At 39.6% G+C, this 25,996-nt stretch overlaps 1 protein-coding gene across 1 annotated transcript in view; it reads right to left on the bottom strand.

Annotated features, from left to right (window-relative positions):
- Positions 1-18,791, bottom strand: part of ELP3 (elongator acetyltransferase complex subunit 3) — a 145,085-nt gene extending 126,294 nt beyond the window's left edge. The window contains exons 1-3 of the mRNA XM_077152883.1: positions 18,683-18,791; positions 6,523-6,622; positions 5,265-5,403 (exon numbers count right to left, since the gene is read on the bottom strand). Of these exons, the coding sequence (XP_077008998.1) occupies positions 5,265-5,403; positions 6,523-6,622; positions 18,683-18,701 (258 nt within the window). The 5' untranslated portion in view covers positions 18,702-18,791. The remainder of the gene's footprint in view (positions 1-5,264; positions 5,404-6,522; positions 6,623-18,682) is intronic.
- Positions 18,792-25,996: the final 7,205 nt, after the last annotated feature.

The following is a 25,996-nucleotide window of genomic DNA, read 5'->3' as shown; positions in this document are numbered from 1 at the left end:
TAGTTTCTGTTTCTTTTTGGAATTCAGATGTTCCATCCTCCAAATCACTGATTCTATCTTCTGTCTCTTGAAATCTATCATTGTAGGTATCCATTGTTTTTCCCCATCTTTTCTACTTTATCCTTCACTTCCATAAGCTCTGTGATTTGTTTTTTCAGTTTTTCTATTTCTTCTTTTGTTCAGCCCATGTCTTCTTCATGTCCTCCCTCAATTTATTGATTTCGTTTTTGAAGAGGTTTTCCATTTCTGTTCGTATATTCAGCATTAGTTGTTTCAGCTCCTGTATCTCATTTGAACTATTGGTTTGTTCCTTTGACTGGGCCATATTTTCAATTTTCTGAGCGTGATCCGTTATCTTCTGCTGGCGTCTGGGCATTTAGTCATATTTCCCTGGGTGTTGGACCCAACAGGTTGAAAGATTTTTCTGTGAAATCTCTGGGTTCTGTTTTTCTTATCCTGCCCAGTAGGTGGCGCTCGTGGCACACGTTTGTCTGCGGGTTCCACCAGTAAAAGGTGCTGTGGGTCCTTTAACTTTGGAAAACTGTCGCCGTGGGGGAGGTTCACCAGCCGAAGCGGCTTGGAAGAGTGCCAGCGGCCTGGGGGTCCGAATGCGGGGAGGGTCGCCGGCCGCCACAGCCTGGGAGAGCGCCCGACCGAATTTCCTAGTCGGCCCGGGGAGCCAAGCGTGGCGGGAGGGCGCCAGCCGCCGCAGCCCAGGAGAGTGCACCGTTCCCAGCCGGACCGGGGAGTCACGTGTTTGGAAGGGACCTCCCCGGTCACCGTTCTCCGCGGTCTGGGGATTTCCGACCCAACTCTCTCATTTGGTCCGGGGGGCCTTGCGTGGTGGGGGCGCCAGCCGCCTTGGCCCTATGGGACCGCCTGCCAAATTCTGCCAGCTGGCCTGGGAAGGAGGAAGGGAGGGACTCCGGCTGCTTGCCGTCCCGCCCGGGAAAGCCTGCGCCCCTCGGCGATCTCACCGGAGTTGGTTCTCCCAGACAGTCAGCCGTTCCAGGATGGGGTATGCCATCCCTTTGATCTCCGTCGTGGCTCCGGGAGCTGCTCTGTATCGTCTCCACTCTCCCAGTAGCTGTTCTGGAGGAGGAAAGGTGAGGGTGGCAAGGCTGTCGAGGACGGTGGCGGAGGAGCCGGTGAAGGTGGAAGAGGGCACGGTGGTGGTTGGAGAGCCCCCGGAGCAGGAGGAGAAAGGGAAGGGCAAGATGGCGGCGGGAGCGCCGCCGGCGGAGAAGGGGGAAGAGGAGGGCTGGATGGCGGCGGGAGCGCCGTCGGCGGAGAAAGAGGGAGAGGAGGGCTGGATGGCGGCAGGAGCGCCGCTGGCAGAGAAAGAGGGAGAGGAGGGCTGGATGGCGGCGGGAGCGCCGCCAGCGGAAAAAGAGCGAGAGGAGCAACTATTGCTTTTTTATTTCTTTGTTTTGTATATATGTTATACTATACAATAAAAAAGTAAAAAAACAAGCAAACAACAAAAAAAACACAACTTAGATTTTCAAACAAATGCTTTTATTTTATGTAAGAATCAACTACAATATACCACTGCTAAGGTCATTTCAATTCCACAGCCAGATACAGTGCTACATATTTCCATGAGTCCTGAGATGATAAAAATAATTTACTGTCTTAACTCTCTGAAGTCACAATATACCACTGCTAAGGTCATTTCAATTCCACAGCCAGATACAGTGCTACATATTTCCATGAGTCCTGAGATGATAAAAATAATTTACTGTCTTAACTCTCTGGAAAGTCACATTCTGTAGCAGGGAAGAAAAGACACAGAAAAACAGACTATTTCAAAACAACATGGTTAAGAAGCATGTAAAAAATACTGGGAAACACTGGCAGTGCAACGTTGGCTCAGTGGCAGATTTCTAGCCTGCCTTGCTGGAGACCTGGGTTCAATTCCTGGTGTCTGCCCATGCAAAAAAATAAAAAATATTGGGAATGCCTAAAGAAAACAACAGTCTGACCAGGGGTATCAGGAAAGCCCTCCTAGAAAAACTAAAAACTATGCTAAATAAGTGTTAACCAAGTTAAGAAGGCAGGGGGAAATGAGGGACAGAAAAGCAATGTGTAGTAGTTTGCAAACCTTTTTTAAGCAACAGAACTTCCTTTCAAGTAAAATTTTACTTAGAACCTCAATACATAAAAGGGAGAAATACAACTGTCCTGAATGAAGTAAAGATGGGACCAGCTCTCATGTCTTCCCTATTATTCCCTATGGTGATTCCTAAATAATTTCCAAGGAATCTTGTAGTTTTGTAGAATATAGTTTAGAAATTACTAACAGAGAGGAAAAAGCAATGACTTTGGAGTCAATCAGAGAAACCTAGGTTAGAATTTTCTGTCTGCATTGTACTATATCTTTTCCTATTTTGTAAAATGCAAACAATATTACCTATCTCTCAAGATGGTTCTGAGGATTTTATAAGAAATCATATCCAATGTGCCTACCATAGTGACTGGTATAAAACAGATGGTCAACATATGGCAGCTACTATTGTTGTTACCTAATAGATTACTAAGACTGGTAACAGTGTAAGAATAATCATGATGTTCGAAGCAAAAATAAAAATTGAAAACAAACAAAAGCAGCAGAGGAATAGCATGAATAAAGACATCATCAACTGCGCATTTCTGAACTGTATTGTGACGGGTGCTTTTGTAGGTTTCAGAGATCACTGTGGTGACACTGTAGAAGACAGATTTGGTATCTATCTTCTATTGCAGTAGGAAATAACTGAAGTAAAATCTAAACCAAGAAATGATAAAAGACAATATGGACAATGGTGGTAGAAATGGAAAATGATTTTCAGATTTTTGGAAAACTGAGCAGATAATATCATCATGAACAAAACCGGATAGTTAAAGATGAATGAAGTTCAAAGTTTTCAAAGTTAGCTTGGGTTATGTTAAAATTGAGGTTCTACTGGCAGTCAAAGGTGAAATGTCTAGCAGGCAATTTGACATGAATCTGGAAGTTGAGGAGAGGTCAGGACTGGGAGTTAGCTAATGGCAACATCTTAAATCAAATACATGAGATTACCAAAGAAAATGCACGCAGTAATAAAAACAGTGGGTCCAGGACCACAGAAACCATGATTTTTATTTTTTAATTTTTATTAATAAAACCAATCAACATACAATATGAACATTCTTTTTTCTTTACATAGTTGTATGTTCATCATCATGATCATTTTTTAGAACATTTGCATCAAATCAGAAGAAGAAACAAAAAGAAAACAAAAAAATTCATATATACATTCTGCTTACCCCTCCCCCTCTTTGATCACCAGCATTTCAATCCACTAATTTTATTTCAAGATTTGTTCCCCCTATTATTTATTTATTTTTAACTCCACCTGTTTTACTCATCCGTCCATAAGGTAGACAAAGGAAGCATCAGACACAAGGTTTTCACAATCACACAGTCACACTGCAAAAGCCACATCATTATGTAATCATCTTCAAGAAACATGGCTACTGGAACACAGCTCTACATTTTCAGGCAGTTCCCTCCAGCCTCTCTGTTATACCTTAACTAAAAAGGTGATATCTATTGAATGCATAAGAATAACCTCCAGGATAACCTCTCGACTCTGATTGGAATCTCTCAACTTTTGACACTTCACTTCATCTCATTTCTCTCCTCCCACTTCTGTCAAGAAGGCCCTCTCAATCCCGTGGTGCTGAGTCCTAGCTCACTCCAGGACCTCCGTCCCACAAGAAACCATGATTTTTATCTTTTCCTTTCTGGGGGGGGGGGGGGATGGGGGTGGAGGATGGGGGTGGGGAAGGGGGTGGTTCTTGGGCCACGAATTGAACCTGGGTCTGCAGCATGGCAGGTAAGCACTCTATCACTGAACCACCCATGTATCCCCAGAAACCATCACTTTCAGAGGCAAGTAGGGTAAGAGGTAAGAGAGGTTTCTGGATCTTTATTTTTCCATACTGCCAAGATCATAGATAATGTCTAAAAATTCAAAATGCATCTATAAAACACGCTATTTAGTGATATGGTGGTAAATGCCAAAGAAACTAGCTTAAGAGTTCAAACTGGCTGCCTAGAAAGGAAAATGGAATGGATTATGGGATTACTAGTTTTTCTTAGCAAGATTTTAGAATTATTAGGCACTTTTACACTATGTACAAACAGACAAACAAAAGAAAAGAACAAAACAAAAAGAAGAGACAAGGACTGGTAATATATTGTATATAAAAGTTTGGGGGTTTAATCAACAACAAATATAATATGATCCAGAAAATATGACCACTAAACAAGTTAACACAAGCTGCAATTACCAGAGTATAATATTCTGATCAGAATATTAGATCACAAGAGAAACACAGACTTCAATTCTAGGTGCCAGGTTTTACAAGGGTTCAAATCCCATCAACTCTTTTACCTAATTCAAGTCCTTTACTCCACAACTAGGTCAAACCAAGAGTGTCTTAACTAGTCTTTTTGTTTCCAAGCCACCCTCCTTGCTGCTTCCAAATTAATATTCCTAAAATCCATCTTGTTCATATCATTTTCCATTTTAAAATGTTTAACAGTTCCCGGTCATCTAGCTTCTTTGCCTAACATTTCTTTTACAAACTGATCCCAAACTAACTCTTCAACTTAATGTCCTGCAACTCTCTCAAACAAAATTTAACTCCAGTCAAACTGTTCCCTGAATACACCTCATATTATTTCTACCTCTGTGCCTTTGTTCACCATGTCCTTTGATCCCACCACTCTTCGAGCCTGCTCTACCTACTTATTCAAATGGAACTTTAAGTCAAGCAAGCTCCATGCTTGATACTGGGCTTTCCCTAGTCCTTTTAAGTAAAGGACATCTCTGTCCTCTGGATTCTCACAGTGCTCACTACTGTGTCAAATCATTTCACAATTGCCATACATGGAACAACTCTGCACTATTAACTATCTTTTAAAAGTACCTTTTGTAAGTACCAATTATATTAAAAGCTACTAGCTTAAGATAGCCAACATTTATAATGCTGTGGCAAGTCACCAAACTTCGATCTGTACTTTCAATGAAGGCACCAAACCATATGCTACTCCTTTAAGCACAATTTTTTCCTCTATGCCCTCTATGGCATTCTGCACATTTCTTCACTATAGAGTTTATCATAATACATGGACTCCATCTGTTTAAATCCCCTACCTCCACATCACTGCTACAGGAAGGTAGGGATTTCTGGAAAAGATACACAATTACTATTTCATGAACTGAATCACTCACCCCACTGGCAGTTCTGATGGGTTTTGCCTTTAACTTAGGGACCAAGACCTTACGATACTGAGGTGGGACTGCAGCAATGATATCCACCAGGCGGGGCTGTGCTGAAAGACCGTATTTGGCAGCTGTCCTAGTTTTCACCCTGAAAGTAAAGCATCTAGCATTATTAAGGTCAAAATATTTCAAGGACAAGCTACCAAAATGATGATTACAAATAGCATTATTCATTCCTGCCATTTCCCTATACCTTCACCAGGTGACAACAGCAAGCTCTGTGAATCTCAGGAAAATAGGAAAACAAAATTCATAAATGAATGACTTCCTCTTCTTGCCCTGAAGGGCTAGAGAGAATGAATACCAGAGGACTATAGGGGAGGGATCCAGGACAATGACACAATGTAGATCTATTAAAAATATTGTTCTAGGTCCAAAGTACTACTCTGACCCTACCGTTTTCTCAACTTCAACACTACTGACATTTGGGACCAGATAATTATTTGTTGGAGGAGACTGTCTAGTACACTGTAGGATGTTTAGCATCATCCTTGGCCTCTACCCACTAGCAATCCTCCCTCTACTGTGACAACCAAAAATGTCCCCAGATGCTGCCCAATGTTTCCTACAAAATCACTGCTGTTTGAGAACTACGATCTTAAAAATCAAGGGGGTTATGTAGAGCCAAGTTAGAAAATAAAACATATTCTATAAAGAATTTTTTCAATATGAAATATTATAAAGAACAGAACATAAAACATACAAATACACTTTAACAAATAAAACAAGCACTCATGTAACTACAACCCAAGTTAAGAAATACGTGACGTAAAGTGGTGTAGCCCAGATGATAAGCACCTAGCCTCAGGAGACAGACAGCTTAATTTCATATCCCAGCTCTGCTAATTACCAGTTATTTACCTACAGAAACATTAGGTATCTTCTCTATGCTTCAGATTACTCATCTATCAAATAAGGGTGGCATCAGTACCAACCTCACATAGTTTTTGAGAGGATTAACTGAGTACATACATGTAGTGCACTAAGAATAGTGCCTAGAACAGAGTAAGCATCAAATAAATGTAAGAAGCTATTAATATTAAGATATGAGGTTATCTGCCATAAAGAAAATAATGAAAAAGGCACAAGAAAACTAAAATTTGCAACTACTAAACAAAACACAAAATAGAAAGCAAGTAGTATAATTTCATAAAAGAGATATACTATCTAAGAACAAAACTGGCTCCTTTATAATAGACCTACTTACTTATTTAGATCAATGTCTTTTCCCTGTTCATGGGCTTCCACCAGTTGTTTAATAACATCGCCTATGGTCAGCATCATCAGCTCAGCAGGGCTGATATCTCCTAAAAAAATAATATTAACAATGTAAAAATCCTATTATTCAGTAAAGATTTTAAAATATTTTTAACGAGTTCCAGAAAGATGGCAGAGTAGGATAGATCGAGTTCAACCCTGCTCCAAGAACAGATAGAGAAGGGATGGGAGGGTGACTAAGACAGTGATTCCAGGGTGTAAGTAACCTGGGAGAGTCTTCTGCACCCTGGTTGCAAAAGCTGAGGAACTGAGAAGCAGAAAACTGGGGACCGTCCACTGGTGCAAAGAGCCTAACATCGAAGCCTGGAGCCCTCAGGAATGCACAGAAGGGAGATGGGGACCAGGAAGAAAGCCAAGCTATATTCCTTGAACATGCTACCTTCACCAGCACAGCCCCATGATCCGCGACTTAGCACACACTCCACACACCTGAATCTAATAACACACATTCCCCACACACACACACACACACACTATAAGTCCTCCTGCCTTGCCAACCTGCCCATGCGCGTACGGATCCCACAACCCCACCCCAAGTGCGAGCACCCCTGCCCCAACCCAACCACCTCTCCAGCAAAAGTGCAGTCTCTCTCTTGCCCCTAGCAAGCCCTACCTCCCTGTCCCTGCCCCCTGCAGGAAGTTGCCAGCACATAAAGGCTGCGGGCGCTTAACTCCATATCCAAGCTACACCCACCCCCAGCTCCTACAGTCCTGCAACCCCACCCAGCTCCTCCTAGGCTCTGCGCATGTGTACATCAGTTCACAGCCCTCCTAGAACTGCGCATGTGCAGGGCAGTTCATGGCCCTCACAGACCTGCGCATGTGCACGGCCCTAGTCCTGCCCTCAAGCTCTGGGCAAGCACTGACCTGTGCAGCCAGGCCACATTCATACCCTCAGCATACGCAGGCACAATGCCGACCTGCTGCCCTGAGCTCTGTGCACGCCATAGACCAGCGCACACCAGGACCCAGTCCTGCAGACCCATGCACCTGCAGTCACATTGGCTCCGCTGCTGGGCACCTATTCTCAAAGGCACCAGGATACCATCCCAACCTGTGCCTATACCTGTGCTGCAACGTGTCATCACACTGTTGTGCTGTGCCCCACTCCCTGGATCCACAGCCATCCCGCAAACACAATGCTTTAGACTACTGAAGGAAATCAACTTGCAATGTAAACCAATCAAGATATTTATATGGGGCAAAGACAGGAGAAGATCACTAAGCATATCATGATGCAGACAGATATAGCCCAGCCTAACAACCAAATTAAAACACCAGAGGAGACAAAGACATTGGAACAACTAAGCAAAGATGTTCATATAACTCTACTAAATAAAATAAATGGGATCGCTAATGACATAAAGGAGAACAAGAAGACAACAGAAGCACATAAAGAGGAATTTGAAAGATTCCTGGTGTACCCAAATAAAAATCATACTAGAGACACACAACAGCAGATTTGAAGAGGCAGAAGAAAGAATAAGCAAACTAGAGGACAGGACAACTAGAACACTCAAAACAGCAAATAGCAAAAAAGATGGAAAAATTTGAATTGGATCTCAGGGAATTGATGGACAAAACAAAGCACACAAATATAAGAATCACTGGTATTCCAGAAGGAGAAGAGAAGAATAAAGGGTTAGGAAGAACAGTTGAGGATATACTGGGGGAAAACTTCCCCCATTATATAGGACATAAATACGCAAGTCAAAGAAGCTCAAAAAACTCCAAATAGAATAAATCCAAATAGGCTTTCCCAAAGACACATACTAATCAGTCTATCAAATGTTGAAGAGAAGCAGAAAATCCTGAAAGCAGCAACAGAAAAACAACCAACTCATACAAAGGTAACCACATAAGACTGAGTTCAGACTACTCAACTAGAACTATGTAGGTGAGAAGGCAGGGATATGATATATTAAAGATCCTGAAACAGAAAAATTTCCAGTCAAGAATTCTATACTCAGCCAAACTGTCCATCAAAACTGAGGGAGAGATTAAATTCTTCACAAACAAATCCTGAAAGAATCTGTCAAGTAGAGACTGGGTCCACAAGAAATACTAAAGGGAGTTCTGCCAGTTGAAAAAAAAAAAAAAAAGACAGGAGAGGGAGGTCTGGAAAAGGGCACAGAATTGAAGAGAATCAGTAAGGGTAACTTAAAGGATAAAAAGAGAAAGAGGGAAAAGAATATATAGATCTGACAAATAAAATCCAAAAGATAAGATGGTGGATTCAAGAAATGCCTTTTCAGTAATAACTTTGAATGTTAACAGACTAACCAATGAAAAGATATAGATTGTCAAAAATGGATTAAGAAATATAACCCAGGTATATGCTACTTATAAGAGACACATCTTAGACACAAGGATACAAACAGATTGAAAGTGAAAGGACGGAAAAAGATGTTCCACGCAAGTTATAACCAAAAGAAAGCAGGAATAGCTACACTAATTTCAGACAAAATAGAGTTTAAATGCAGACACCATAAGAGACAAAGAAGGACACTATATATTAATAAAAGGGACAACTGACAAAGAAACAACAATCATGAATGTTTATGTTCCCAATCAAGGAGTTCCAAAGTACGTGGGACGGACACTGACAAAACTGAACTGAGCGACAGATGTTTCAACAATAATAGTAGGAGACTTCAATACACATAGACCACTCTCTTCTATAGACAGAACAACTAGACAGAAGATCAACAAGGAAACAGAAAAGTTAAACAACTTGATAAATGAATTAGACCTAATAGACATATATAGGTCATTACAATCCCAAACACCAGGATATACATTCTTCTCTAGTGCTCATGGAACATTTTCCAGTATAGATCATATGCTAGAGCACAAAACAGGTCTTTATAAATTTAAAAACATTTAAATGATTCAAAGCACTTTCTATGATCTCAATGGAATGAAGCTGGATCTCAATAACCAGCAAAGAACGAGAACTTTCACAAATAAATGGAGCTTAAATAACATACTCTTAAACAACCAGTGGGTCAAAGAAGGGTGTCAAAGAAGAAATTGATAGAGAAATCAGTAGCTATCTGGAGATGAATGAAAATGACAATACAACATATGAGAACTTATGGGATGTGGCAAAGGCTGTGCTGAGAGGGAAATTTATGTCCTAAATGCCTATATTAAAGAACAGAAAGAGCAAAAATCAAAAACTTAACTGCTCACCAGGAGGAACGTGGAAAGAACAGTAAACTAACCCAAAACAAAGAGAAGAAGACAAATAACAAAGATTAAAGAAGAACTAAATGAATGGAAGAACAAAAGAATAGAAAGAATTGATAAAACCAAGTTGGTTCTTTGAGAAAATGAATAAAATTGATGGGCCACTAGCAAGACTGATAAAGAAAAAAGAGAGAGGATGCAAATAAACAAAATCAGAAATGAGAAAGGGTTCATTACCACAGACCCTGAAGAAATAAAGGAAATCATAAGAGGATACTGTGGACAACTATATGCCAACAAATGAGACAACTTAGATGAAAGGAACAAATTCTTGGAAACACACAAACAAGCTACACTGACTCAGGAAGAAACAGAAGATCTCAACAAACCTATCACAAGTAAAGAGATTCAATTGGTCATCAAAAATCTTCCTGCAAAGAAAAGCCCAGGGCCAGATGGTTCACAGGGGAATTTTATCAAACATTCCCAAAAGAATTAACACCAATCCTGCTCAAATTTTTCCAAAGAAAGGAACACTACCTAACTCATTTTCTGATGTTAATATCACTTTAATACCAAAACCAGGTAAAGATGCTATAAAAAGGAAAGCTACAGGCCAATTTCCCTAGTGAATTCAGATGCAAAAATTCTCAACTAAATACTAGCAAATAGAATCCAACAACACATTAAAAGAATTATATACCATGACCAAGTGGGGTTTATACCAGGAATGCAAGGATGGTTCAGTGCAAGAAAATCAGTTTATGTAATTAGCACATTAACAAATTGAAAGGGAAAAATTGCATGACCATCTTGATTGATGCTGAAAAAGAATTTGACAAAATTCAACATCCTTTTCTGATAAAACACTTCGAAAGATAGGAATCAAAGGTAATGTCCTCAATATGATAAAGGTCATATATGAAAAACCCACAGCCAGCATTATACTCCATGGAGTGTCACTGAAAGCTTTCCTCCTAAGATTAGGAATGAGACAAGGATGCCCTCTGTCACCATTAATATTCACCACTGTATTAGATGTTCTAGCTGGAGCAATCAGGCAGGACAAAGAAATAAAAGGCATCCAAATTGGAAAAGAAGAAGTAAAACTTTCATTATTTGCAAATGACATGATACTATATTTGAAATATTTTGAGACCTACAACACAGTTACTAGAGCTAATAAGCAAATTCAACAAGGTGGCAGGATATAAAATTACTGTGCAAAAAATCAGTAATGTGTCTATACACAAGCAATGACCTAACTGAGGAGTCAGTTAAGGAAAAAATTCCATTCAAAATAACAACTAAAAGAAATGTTACTAAAAGAATAAGTACTTAGGAATGAACTTAACTAGGATATAAAGGATTTGTACCTAGAAAACTACATAACATTGCTAAAAGAAACACAGAAAATCTAAATAGGTGGAAAAGTTTCCTGCTCATGGATAGGCAGGTTAAATATAATTAAGATGTCAATTCTACCCAAATTGAGCTACAGATTCAATGCAGTACCAATCAAAATTCCAACAGCCTACTCTGAAGACTTAGAAAAGCTAGTTACCAAATTCATCTGGAAGGGCAAAGAAACCACAAATAGCTAAAAGCACCCAAAAACAGAAGAACATAGTGGGAGGACTAATACTTTCTGACTTTAAAAATTATCATAAAGCCACAGCGGTCAAAACAGCATGGTACTGGCACAAAGATAGAAGTACTAAACAATGGAATCAAATCGAGTGCAGAAACAGACCAACAAACCTATGCTCAACTGACTTTTGACAAGGCCCTCAAATCCAATGAACTGGGACAAAATAGTCTTTTTGATAAATAGGCACGGGAGAACTGGATATCAATAGCCAAAAGAATAAAAGAGGACCCTTAGCTTACACCCTACACAAAAATTAACTCAAAGTGGACCAAACACCCAAACATAAGAACTAGAACCATAAAGCTTGTAGAAGAAAATGTAGGGAAACATCTTCAAGACCAGTAATAGGAAATAGCTTTCTAAACTTTACACCCAAAGCACAAGCAACAACAGAAAAAAAAAAAATAGATATGGGAACTCCTCAAAATCAAATGATTCTGCACCTCAAAAGACTTTGCCAAAAATGTGAAGAGGCAGCCAACTTAATGGGAGAAAATATTTGGAAATCACATATCAGACAAAGATATGCTGTATGTATAAAGAAATATCCTATATACATAAAGAAATCATACAACTCAGCAACAAAAGAAAAAATAAACCAATTATAAAATGGGCTAAAAATATGAATAGGCATTTTTCTGAAGAGCAAATACTGATGGCTCAAAAGCACATGAAGAGATGCTCCTTTTCATTAGCTATAAAGGAAATGCAGATCACGACTGCAATGAGATACCACCTCACACCTCTAAGAATGGTTGTTATTAAACAAACAGGAAACCACAAATGTTGGAGAGGCTGTGGAGAAATTGGGACACTTATGCACTCCTGGTGGGAATATGTAATGGTATAGCTGCTATGGAAGACAGTTCGGTGGTTCCTTAAGAAACTAAATATTGAGTTGCCCTATGACCCAGCAATAGCACTACTTGATATATACCCAGAAGAGCTGAAAGCATTGACACAAACAGACATTTGCACACTGATGTTCACAGCAGCATTATTCACAATTGCCAAAAGATGGAAACAATTCAAATGCCCATCAATAGACGAGTGGATCAATAAAATGTGGTATACACATACGATGAAATATTATGCAGCACTAAGATGAAATGATGTCCCAAAGCACATGACAAGATGGATGAGCCTTGAGGACATAATGCTGAGTGAAACAAGCCAGACGCAAAAGGATAGATATTGTATGACTTCACTTTTATGACCATGGTAAAGGTAAAATCAGAAGCTTATAATACAGAATATAGGGGGCTTGGAGATACATAGAAGATAGAGATAGGTGAATGGTTAATAATGAAGTTGAACTCAAATGTAAGGGAATAGATAGATGTGAAGGCAGTTCTCTAGTCGGTCTGTAAGTAGTATTACCATATTGAAGGTGAACGTGATTGAAAGGGGTTGTATAGACCTATGTGTGTACCACTAATTAACTCTAGAAATATAAAAAAGTTCTTGCAAGAACTACTTCAAAGATATGATTTGTGTACAAAGAGTGTTTAAGTCCAGGGTACAGGGTAAAACTGCTATTGCATGCTATGGGTTATGTTTAACAGGAAAACATCAGCAGTACCAAAGCAACAGCATGGGGGCAGGGAGGGGAGGTTTAGATTTTCTATTTGGTATGTTTATTGGTTATATTTCTCTTGGGAACAGTGAAATCATCTAAAACTGAGAGTGCTGATGGACTGTGGACTTTGGGCATTATACTTGATACCTAATGAATGCAGGTGGCTGAAGGATGCACTGACTGAGAAGTAGACTGACGAACGATGGTGTATACATATGATTGAATATTGTGCTGCTACAAAAAGGAATGAAATTGTGAGGCATGCAACGCTGTGTATGAACCTGTGGGACATTTAGTGAGGCAAAATAAGCTAGAAACAAAAGAACAATTATTGTATGGTATCCTTTTAAAAATACTTGTAAGAAAACAGGGGCCTAGATTGTAAGCTCTTATAGCAGATGCTTAGTTGGAGTGGTAATTACTATTTCTGGATTTTGAGAGGCTGTTTTATATATGTATAACCAGGCATTCAGAGATAAGAATGAAGCCGATCAGGTTGTGATTAAGATAATTCAGAACACAGGAGTAAAGAAGACATTGTCTGTATTTTAGAACTGTACCTACTCTTTGAGACCAAAGGAAGAAAGATTTATTTTGTCTGGAACTAAATTTTCTGTAGCATATAATATAACTCAACCTGTCTAGATAGCTCATTTGAACAACTGAAACACAGGGAGCCCAGAATAAGAATAAGAGCCTTTAATCCTGTATAGTTTATTGTATTGCCTGAATGCATCCTAGAATATATTAAGCAGATAATAAAAAATATTGGCAAAGACCCTTGAGGGATGGGAGAAAAAATATGGAACTATTAAACTTTACTATCAGGGAATCCCCTGACACTGTGTCAAAGATTAGGGACACCCAAATCAATAGGCCAAGCCATTAATCTTGAGGCTTACTCTTGTGGAGCTTATGTAGATACCAGAGAATCTTAGCCTACCTATACGTATGCCTAAGACTTACTTCTGGGAGGACCTCTTTTTTGTTGCTCAGATGTGGCCTCATTTTCTCTAAGCCAATTCTAAGTGAAATCATCACCTCCCCACTATGTGGAACATGACATTCAGGGGTGAAAGTCTTCCTGGTGGTGTGGGAGATGATTCCCAGGGATGAGTTCAGCCCTGATATCATGGGATCAACAATTCCATCCTGACTAAATGGGGGAAAGGAAATGCAACTAAGTATTAGTGTCTGAGAGAGTTCAAATACTGTTGAGAGGCTACTCTGGAGGTCACTCTTACACAAGCTTTAGTTGTCATTGCTACCTATCATATCTTGACAAACTGTAATCAAAACTATTCCTGCCAATCCTAAAGATTAGGGCACTATATAAGATTCTACAAATGTTCCACGAAGTAGGGTAACTTTACAGAATCCTACAACCTCCAGATGGGTCCCTGGACCAGACAAGTCCTGAAACCTAGAGGGCCCAGCCTCTTCAGAACATCAGCTAGTTCCATCTCCCTACCCCATATTACTGACAGCCCCTTACAACATGAAAAAGTTAGAATGGCCATAGCCCAAATACCCCTCAAGAATGGGATAGAAAGATCAAAGGTAAGGATGGAGTTAAACAGAGAAGGTAGGATTTAACAAACAAATATGACTGCTGAATCATTAAATTGATATTTCTTTTAGTGTCCAGTATCTTACAGCAGCTAAAATTAAAAACCTAAAATTGTGGAATTGTAACCCATACCAAACTCTGAAATCCATTCTACAATTAATGGTTGTGCTGTGCTCTGAAATTTATTGCTTTTTTGTATATATGCTATTTTTCACAGAAAAGAAAAAAAAAGTCCATGGGATGATAAAAAAAATATTTAAGCCTTCTAGCTTTCTATATTCTGGAGCAGCTAGAAGGAAAAATTTGCAATGGTGGTATGGTAGCCCATGACAAACTCTGGGATCTGGCCCATAACTTACTTGTTGAAGAGTGTTTTTTTTTTCTTTCCTTTATATATATGTTAAATTATACAATAAAAAAGTTAAAAAAAAATCTTATTAGCAGTTTCCTTGATAAAAATCATTCCTACCATGCCAAATGAGTAGCTCAAGTTCACAAGACACTAACCCTCTACTGTTTATAGAGTAAACCTTTTCTGTTTCTAATTACAAATATGATTTTAACTATATATATAGGAAAAGTTCACTTTAGCAGTACATACACTAGAGATAAAATGACAGATACAGGAAAGAGTGGAGACAAACACAAGGAGAAAGAACCTACAACATGCTGACAATAACAGGGCTTACTGCAAACACCCAACTATCTGCGACTGTTCAGAAGAAATGAACTGATGAGACAATGCAAAGGCAAAGAAAGAGGAACACTGCGGGGGGCGGGGGGGCGGAATTAGGGCTTCCCTCCTTACCTCAAGCTATTTCCATGATAGCAGTCACCCCTAGGGGATATATTAAATTTTAAATATGTTTTTATTTAGTATACAGGACAAATGATAAAGTGGCCACAAGAAAGAAATAAGATTTGCTCAGTCTGTTCTCAAAGATATTTATGGGTTATATTGGTATATATAAGTTCCCTATGATATCTATTCCACTTAGCCAACAGAAAACTTTAAGGGTAGGGAATGCATAAGAACTGAGATAATAATGAAAACAGATGTTGATGTCATTTTTCACCTATATTTTTCAAAGTACTTTTATATTCACCCTCCACATGAAGCCTAGGAGAAATATGTAAAATATTAAGAGCTGCAGATTACAGATAAGGAAATGGACCCATAACAGTTAAGTGATCTACTCAAAGCCACACACCTACCTAATAAAAGTACCAGGACTAGTTTCATACTCTATAATATTACTGTTATTTCCTTACATTCAGATGCGTTATTATCTGGTGCTCAGAATAGACAGAACAGGAATATTTGTCTATCCCAAGACGATGCTACCAAGGGGTGGAGTTGGAACTCAAATCCAAGTATTTGCATAAGTATTGCAAAGTAGAGGGTTCTATACCTGACTAAGGATGTTGATGCATCTGTCCACTTTCACTACCTTCTTCTGTCAACTGGCGCTCCTCTTCTCATCCAAAAGGCAAGAGCAGAAACAGGCATGTTCTTACATGACCCCAATCCCTACAATCACAGTTCACTAGCTCAAAGGAGGGACACCTATCCAAGCGAAGCTAATCTGAGCCAATCTCAAGAGAAAAAACACTGACCTCTCTCTCTAGTGATAGAAGCTGTGGGATATCAGTTTGGGACCTGCCAGCAAGCAAGCTTCCTGTCAGTAGATGAAACTAGCATGCAAAGATAATGAAGTCATCAGAGAGAAGCGCAGATGAAAAAGCCCTGCAGGTATGGAAAACTCTCATTTATCTCATCTGAAACTTCACAATAACACTTTATGGTAACTTTCATTATCCCAATTTACAGATGAGAAAAATAAGGCTAAGGTAAGTTAAGAAATCACAGTAAAGGATATAGCCAAGACTCAAATTCTGTTCTTTTCACCTGGATACACTGCTTCTAATTTAATGAGGTAAGGTTAACACACAAAACACTTTGAGAGGGAAAAAAAACCCATCTATAATCAAAGGCCAAATGCTTTCCAAACCATGTAATTCAGCATTTCAGAGTTCTACAAAATTGCATCAGGGGCCACATAATGGACATAAGGCCAATCATGAAGTAGAGCAGGAGGAGAGAAAGAGGGAAGGAGAGGGTAGGAAGAGATCTCTTTCCCCATTTCAACCAAAGCAGCTCTGATTTTATTTGTTTTAACTGAGGTTCTGCACAAAAATTTATTTGGAGGGGAAAAGGGGGTTCAAACTGATAAAAACAGATACGACTTGAAAACCAGTGGCATAGCCCTTGAGTGCCTCAAGAATTAACTGGAGGAGTAAATTTGAAAATGCTTCACAGAAGAAATGACACAGTCTTTAAACAACGGGCAGAATAAGGACAAGCAAAACAGAGGATATTCCAAAAGGAACAATATCATATATAGATATGAATCTATTTTTGTGTCAAGAACACTCTGTAACCAGAATATAGGCTTTCTGGCAGGATTCAATAAAAAACAGATTACAGGGTCTCACACATAAGGAAGTGCTTACAATCATCTATTGAAATGAATTATAGAGTGCATTGCTGGCTAGGCAAAGGCATTTAAATGGAATGCAATAGATAGTGGAGAATCATACATTCTCAAGTTTGGGAATAAAAAGATTAAAGTAGTATTTTAAGAAAATGAGTATATTAAATATGAAATATATACCAGAATGTATAAGTGAAAAGAATGCATATTATCTGGGACACTAAGCAAAAGATTCTTGAACGGCAACATGATAAAAAACAAAAACAAAAAACACACCTATATGATGCAAAGTCAAAAAACTTTGACTTTAGGCTCTAGTTCTTGGCTCTCAATCCCTGCAGCTTTGTGATAATGGGAAGGTCAACAAGTTCAGAAGCTTCCACTTCTGTATCTGCAAAACTGGGATAATACATTCACATCTCAAAAGATTACTCTAAGAATTAACTGAAATAATGTATATAAAGTCAAACTACTATTCGAATATTAGGTATTGATGAAGGCAGGTTAAAAGGGTGGTGGTCAAAATAAGGAATAAACGATTTCAAGAGGCGATTTCTAAATAAGAAGTAACAGGGCTTGATGACAGATAAGGCTAGAAGAGTAAAGCTATCTGGCCTGACAGATTGAGAAAGCGCATGTTAGTGGGAGAAGATGACAAATTAATTTGGGACCTGTAGAATTTGACATGAAAAGATAATCAATTAAAGGTAACTTAGAAACTTGGAGCTACTGTTTGGAAAATAAGTGACAACTGACGCCAAGAGGTAAGATAGCATAGTAGCTAAGGACATAGATTTATTTATTTTTAATCTTTATTTTACATGTTTGGAATCATAGAGACGATCTAACCAATCAGCTTCACACTTTTTACATATATTTTGGGCTGGCAAAGTACTTAACCTCTTGAACCTCTGCTTATTCATCTGTAAAATGGTGGTAATGCCGACTTTGCAATTATTAGTAAACGCTTTTATAATAACTATCAAAATTATTGAACCAACTGCTCATATGATGTACAGAGATAAGAATAAAGTCTCTGAGAAAACACCTGAAATTTGACTCCATCCTGCTGAAAAACAAAAGATGAAATTACTCCGTTCTAACTCAATAGGTACTACAAATGGGAACCACTGCACAACTGTTGCATAGAATGCAAGGATTTCAGAAGGGTTTAAGTCAGTATTATCATTGTTGTTGCTTTTATTTTTAACTTACGTCTTTTAAAAAGTCTTCAAAAACAAAACAAAGCACATCAAATGTATAGAACAATAAATCTTGAGTCCGAGATCGCCTTAAATCGATCAGTCACGTTCATTTGAGAGCACACCCTGGCAGGAATATTACCATCTAAGCAAAAGACACCAGGTAGCAGCCAAAGTGTAAAAGTGCAAGAGTAGGCAAAGAGCCGTGGTTTAAAAAGCACAACAGGCAAAACAAGAAGGCAGGGAGCCGAAAGGAACAGACTAACCCCAGCTCGCAGGCGACTAGATCAGACAGCGGATTCCCGCGAGCAAAGACGGGCTCAGCATCTGACCCAGCGGTTCGGCGCCTTCCAACCAACCCCAGTTTCCCCTCTCTTCTCCCTCCCTGGCTCCTACCAACCTTTCCTCTTCTGTCTCATTTCTGCGCAGTAAAGGCAGCAGCCACTACAGACAACGCAGCTACCAACTCAGACCTCGCGGAATGTTAGCAGCCACAAAGTAACCTGGCCTGTCGTAAAATGACGGTCAATATAGCGTAAAGCTTTACCCAGAAAACTTGCGCGCAAAGCCCCGCGCCCTCCCTCTCCCACCGTCTGTCGGGATGGCAGGAGTGGGAGGTACAGAGGGACAGCTGGGGCCCTGTTAATCTTAGCTGGATCAACAGAGCAGTAGACTGAGAGCATCTGAACGAAATAACGGTTTGAGATTTAGAAAGCTCGACTTGGGCAGTACAGCGACAGGGTAAAGTTTATGTATAGAAGCTGCGCTAGGAGACCTAGTTAGAGTGTGGACGTGGATGATCCCTAAGTAAGAGTTTAGGGGCCCGGTATGCCTCGCTTCGGGAGACTCTGAGCGGAAACTGGAATGGGGAGACATCAAGAAGACGAATTCTGTACTGTGGTAGAAACTAAATTCAGAAGCTTGGAATAAACCAAACAAAAATAAAGTGGCAGTATGTGGTACAAGTTTGGCACCATGTGGTCACCCTTGTTTCAGAGGAATGGCATACATTCGTAAGCACCGATACAGCTGAGATGTCTCTTAAAAAAAAAAAAAGACCGCACACAGGCACCGAATTTTGCCGTTTGTGAACAGGACTTGGGATAAGGTTTTCCTAAAGCTCAGCCATGATCTGTCTCCCTTGTTTTTGGACCAGAAATTAAGGTCTTCCCTCATAAATAGAGGCAGCAGTGTGTGCTGTCTCCTCTTCCTTATTTTCCACTACAATTGCGGTAACTTCAAGTCTCTGACCCCACTACGACACTGAAACTGTCCTGGTAAAACTCTGTAAATTCTCATCTTGCCAAATTCAGTGGTTTATCTGTCTTTACTTTATTGTCATGCAAGTACAAATTGACATAAAATTATCTTTCCAGAAAGTTTCTCCTATCTTTCATAATAAACCTCTACCCGCTTGGTTTTTCTTTTACTCTTTCTAAGTCTCTTGGGAATTCCTTTTCTGCCACACCTCAAAAATACAGGTTTACCACAGAGGTCACTGCTCAGCCTTCTCTCTCCCAAGGTGATCTCAGAGTACCATAGCTTTATGTGCTATCTATATGTTCCCAATTTTATAGTCCAGCCCTGGTTTCTCTTTTTGACAGCTTGTTAGACTTGGGTGTCCAATAGGTATCTCAAACATGTCCAAAATAGGACTCTGTGTTGGTTTAAAAGGATGTATGCCCCCTAGAAAAGACATGTTTTAATCAAAATCCCATTTCATAAAGGTAGAATAACTGCTATTCAATACTGTATGTTTGAAACTGTAATCAGATCATCTCCCTGGATGATGTGATTTAGTCAAGAGTGGTTGTTAAGCTGGTTTGGGTGACGACATGTCTCCATCCATTTGGGTGGGTCCTGTTTGGTTTATTGGAGTCCTATAAAAGAGGAAACATTTTGGAGAAAGAGAGTCAGAGAGAGCAGAGCAGAATGACATAGCCACAAGAAGCAGAGTCCACCAGCCAGTAACCTTTGGACATGAAGAAGGAAAACACCTCCTGGGATGCTTCATGAAACTGGAAGCCAGAAGGGAAGAAGCTAGTGGATGATGCTGTGTTCACCGTGTGCCCTTCCAGCTGAGAGAGGAACCCTGACCGTGTTCACCATGTGCCTTTCTAAAAGAGAGAGAAACTCTGAGTGTGTTTGCCATGTGCCCTTCCACTTGAGAGAGAAACCCTGAATTTTGTCGGCCTTCCTGAGCCAAGGTATTTTTCCCTGGATGCCTTTGATTGGACATTTCTATAGACTCCAAATTGGGGCATTTTCTCGGCCTTAGAACTATAAACTAGCAATTTATTAAATCCCCCCTTTTAAAAACCATTCTGTTTCTGGTATATTGCATTCCAGCAGCTAGCAAACTAGAACAGATTTTGGTACCAGAGGAGTGGGGTGCTGCTGTGGTTTGCAAATACTAAACATGTTGGAATGGCTTTTTAAATGTATAAGGGGAAGATTCTGGAAGAGTTGTGAGGAGCTTGATAGAGAAGGCCTAAAATGCTTTGAAGAGACTGTTGGTAAAAATGTGGCTGCTAAACATACCTCTGATGAGGCCTTAGACAGAAATGAGGCATGTGTTATTGCAAACTGGAAGGAAGGTGAGCCTTGTTTTAAAATGGCAGATAATCTGGCAAAATTGACTAGTGGCTTTGGCTGGAAGGCAGATTTTAAAAGCCATGAACTTGAATATTAGCAGAAGAAATCTCCAAATTAAATATCGAATGTGCAGCATGGTTTCTCCTTGTAGCTTATAGTGAAATGTGACAGGAGAGAGATAAGCTGAAAACTGAACTCTTGAGTACAAAGAAACCATAATTGATGTCCTGGAAAATGCTGGGCCTCCAGAAATGGAGACCCCAGAGAATAGTGCTCCATGTGAGGATTGACCAAATGTGGAACCAGTCAGCCATCTCAGAGAAAACCAGGATTGGACATGGAGTTATCCAAAAAGGATTTGTGGAAACTCCTTATGTCTGATGGGCATGATCTGAGGCTACTGCATAGAAAGTCAACGAGAGTGCTGTGGGACCTGTATAAACAGAGCCACTGCCAGTTTGAACTGGGGGGTTAAGAAAAGGGACACAGTGGAGGAAAAATAATTTCAGAGGCAAAACCGTGGAGACTGAGGTCTGAAGTCAAGAAGCCACGGGCCAGGAGAGCGGACCCACCCAAGCCCTTGGAGAGGGTGAGTTTGCCCCAGAGGCAGAGAATGGGCCTTCCACCTCGTTGCAGTGGAAGAGTCATGCCACCTCAGACCTTGGAGAGAGTGAAGCACACTCCTTGGGGTTTGGGAAGAGCCTGGCTGCCACCACATGGAGGGGTTGAGTTTGTGCCCCGGAGATGGCAGAGAGCCCGGTGCAGCTCCAATGCGTGGAGAGGGTGGAGCCTAGAAAAAAGTGGTCTCCCCAGTGTCCCCCAAGGTTGTATTCGAAGAGAGGCAGGCCTCTGTGTAGGCCCTTGGAAAGGATGGGACTGTCGCTTTCTAAAGCGCTGAGGATATATGACTCTCAGACTTTAAAATCTAATGGACTTTGCCCTGCAGGTTTTTGAAACTGTTTGGATCCAGTGTCCCCTGTGTTCTTTCCTCTCTATGGAAATGTGTATATGTATCCCATGAATGGTCCTCCTTTGTATGTTGGCAGCAAATAAATTGTTATAAGTTTTGAAAGGTCCAGAGCCAGAGAACTTTGCTTAGAACAGAGCATGCCTGTAACTAACTTTGATAGGAGTTTGTACTGTTTCTAATTTTGTATTTCATTTGTATTGCTACTGAAATGGTTTAAGGATTTCTGATATTGTTATGAAATTAATGTATTTTGTATATGGGAAAAGCATGACTTTTTTAGGAGCCAGAGGGTGGAATGTGTTGGTTTAAAAGGATGTATGCCCCCTAGAAAAGTCAAGTTTTAATTGAAATCCCATATCATAAAGGTAGAATAACCCCTATTCAATATTGTATATTTGAAACTGTAATCAGATCATCTCCCTGGATGATGTGATTTAGTCAAGAGTGGTTGTTAAACTGGATTAGGTGACGACATGTCTCCACCCATTTGGGTGGGTCTTGATTGGTTTATTGGAGTCCTATAAAAGAGGAAACATTTTGGAGAATAGGAGATTCAGAGAGAGCAGAACGACATAGCCATGAGAAGCAGAGTCCACCAGCCAGCGACATTTGCAGAGGAAGAAGGAAAATGCCTCCCGGGGAGCTTCATGAAACAGGAAGTCAGGAGAAGAAGCTAGCATATGATGCCATCATGTTCACCATGTGTCCTTCCAGATGAGAGAGAAACCCTGACTGTGTTCGCCATGTGCCCTTCCACTTGAGAAAGAAACCCTGAACTTCTTTGGCCTTCTTGAACCAAGGTATCTTTCCCTGGATGCCTTAAATTGGACATTTCTATAGACATGTTTTCATTGGGACATTTTCTCGGCCTGTAAACTAGCAACTTATTAAATTCCCCTTTTTAAAAGCCATTCCGTTTCTGGTATGTTGCATTCCGGCAGCTAGCAAACTAGAACAGACTCTCTCTTTACTCCAAATCTGCTCTTTCCCCACTCTTCTTTATCTAAAACACCATCATCAACCTCACTTCCAATCAGCAGTCCTGCCGACTCATCTCCAAATTATATTACGAATCCAACCACCTCATCCTTTAGTCCAAGTTACCAGTATCTTACACTTAAACTATTGCAATGGCCCAGTGGTCCTCACACTGTTTTTTTCACTTAAGTGCCTCAGTAAAGAACTTTCTAAAAGTAGTTACCTTCTTACACATCTTTAAGTTGACATCTAAATTTTTTATCATTCATTTAAATAGTTGCAAAGGATGCAATTTCCAACATGTTGTAAATATTACTGTTTTAAAAAGAATTGCATTACTAATGTATTCATTGGAATATAAAGGTCATTGGGATTTAATACCCATTACCATCTATCTTATAAACATATGAAGAAATTCTTCTTTATATTCAGAAATTTTACATCATTCCTTTATCCACTTGAAAGCATATTTCCATTTCACTTTTTCCCTTAGAATATTATCCTTGATCTTGAAAGATTTTGTTGATCACGCCATCATTTCTCAGCATGAAAATGTTTGTAAATTGAAAATTTTAAAAAATGTCCTATGACCATGAGTTTCTGAGTGTTTTTAAATGTCTTTTGAGTTGTGATTATAATTATTAGTAGTATACAGTTGTGCTGATTTGAAAGGATATATGTCCCCTAGAAAAGCCATGTTTTAATCTAAATCCCATTTCATAAAGGCAGAATAATCCCTACTCAGTACCATATGTTTGAAACTGTAATCAGATCATTTCCCTGGAGATATGATTTAATCAAGAGTGGTTGTTAAACTGGATTAGGTGATGACATGTCTTCACCTATTTGGGTGGGTCTTGATTGGTTTACTGGAATCCTATAAAAGAGGAAACATTTTGGAGAATAGGAGATTCACAGAGAGCAGAGAATGCTGCAGCACCATGAAGCAGAGAGTCCATCAGCCAGTGTTTTGGAGATGAAGGAAAATGCCTCCTGGGGAGCTTCATGAAACAGGAAGCCAGGAGAAGAAGCTAGCAGATGATGCCGTGTTTACCATGTGCCGTTCCAGATGAGAGAGGAACCCTGACCATGTTCACCATGTGCTTTTCCAGATGAGAGACAAACTCTGACTGTGTTCTCCATGTGCCTTCTCAGATGAGAGAGAAACCCTGAACTTCATTGGCCTTCTTGAACCAAGGTATCTTTCCCTGGATACCTTTAAAATTGGACATTCCTATAGACTTGTTTGAATTGGGACATTTTCTCAGCCTTAGAACTGTAAACTAGCAACTTATTAAATTCCCCTTTTAAAAACCCATTCCATTTCTGGTATATTGCATTCCAGCAGCTAGCAAACTAGAACAACAGTTGATCAAAACATTATAGTATATTACAAATTCTGATAATTGAATTCAAAAGTAATTTCTTTCAGAAAATTATCTCTAAATGAGATAGATGAATTATGTTTTTAAAATATATATATCCATGGATGAGGGGGTACAAGGGTAGTTGAGTGGTAGAATTCTCACCTGCCATGCAGGAGACCCAAATTCAATTCCTGGCCAATGCACTTCCCAAAAATAAACAAAGAAAAAAACAAACAACAAAAATTCAACAAATGGTGCTACTGCAATAAAGGGATACTCACATGGAAAAAGAATAAAATGTGACCCCTGCCATACAGCAATACAGCATACAAATATATATATCCATGAATGAATACCACTTATTACTAGAAGAGAAAGGGTTTAGCATTTGTTTTGATAGATATAGGTGCTAAGAAATTTGTCCACATAAACAAGTACATGAGAATGGAAGGTTTTTATTAGAGGGGAGTTAATCAATTCTTTGAACTTCTTCTGAGTTATGTGTGAAAAATTGTGTAGTCATTGTGTCAGTTTGAAACAGTTTGTGTACTCCAGAAAAGCTGTGTTCTTTAATCCTGGCTCAATATTGTAGGGTGGGAATTTTTATTAAGTTGTTTCCATAAAGATATGACCCACCCAATTTTGGGTGGGACCTTTTGATTAGGAGGTTTCCATGGAGCTCTATCTCCACCCATTCAAGGTCGATTGCTTAATAGAGTCCTTTAAGAGGGAACTATTTTGGAAATTGTTTCAGAGCCAATACAGAGAGAGACATTTAGAGATGCAGAAAGAATCCGCCCCCCTCCCTTGGGGAAGCTCTCTGAAAACCAGAAGCCACAGGACCAGCAGGCACCAGACTCTTACCTTCCCAACTGAAAGAGGTATTCAGGACCCACTGGCCTTTTATGAGCCAAGATATCTTTTTCTGGATGCCTTAGTTTGGACATTTTTATGGCCTTAGAACTGTAAGCTTATCTTAATAAATTCCCCTTATAAAAGCCAACCCATTTCTGGTATATTGCATTCTAGCAGCATTAGCAAACTAAAACAGTCATTTATCATCAAATTAATTTTCATGACTTCTCATCAGGCAACTCAAATTAGATTTTGATGAAAGCAAACAGTCATCTAACTTATAAAAGGGTTTATTCCACTGTTGCTGCTCAGATGGTCCCTCTGTCTCTAAACCAACTTGGCAGGTGAACTCACTGCCCTCCTCCCCTACATGGGACATGACTCCCAGGGGTGTAAATTCTCTGGCAACATGGACAAAACTCCTGGCTTGAGCCAGGACCTGTCATCGTGAGACTGAGAAAGCCTTCTTGACCAAAAAATGGAAGAGAGAAATGAGACAAAATAAAGTTTCAGTGACTAAGAGATTTCAAACAGAGTTGAGAGGTAATCCTACATGTTATTCTTAAGCACTATATAGATATTCGTTTTTAGTTTTTGGTGTATTGGAGTGGCTGAAAGAAAGTACCTGAAACTGTTGAGCTGTGTCCCAGTAGCCTTGATTCTTAAAGATGATTGCATAATGATATAGCTATTACAGTGTGACTGTATGATTGTGACAACCTTGTGTCTGATGCTGCTTTTATTCGGGGTAAGGCCAGATGAGTAAACAAAAATGGATAAAAATAAATAAATAATAGGGGAGCAAGCAGTAAAATAAATTGGGTAGATTGAAATACCAGTGGTTATTGAGAGGGAGGTTTAAGGGGTATGGAATATATGAGATTTTTCTTTTTATTTCTTTTTCTGGAGTGATGCAAATGTTCTAAAAATGATCATGGTGATGAATACA

The sequence above is a fragment of the Tamandua tetradactyla genome, chromosome 3, assembly GCF_023851605.1.
Source record: "Tamandua tetradactyla isolate mTamTet1 chromosome 3, mTamTet1.pri, whole genome shotgun sequence".
Classification (NCBI taxonomy): domain Eukaryota; kingdom Metazoa; phylum Chordata; class Mammalia; order Pilosa; family Myrmecophagidae; genus Tamandua; species Tamandua tetradactyla.
This window is presented reverse-complemented; position numbering and strand designations above follow the sequence as displayed.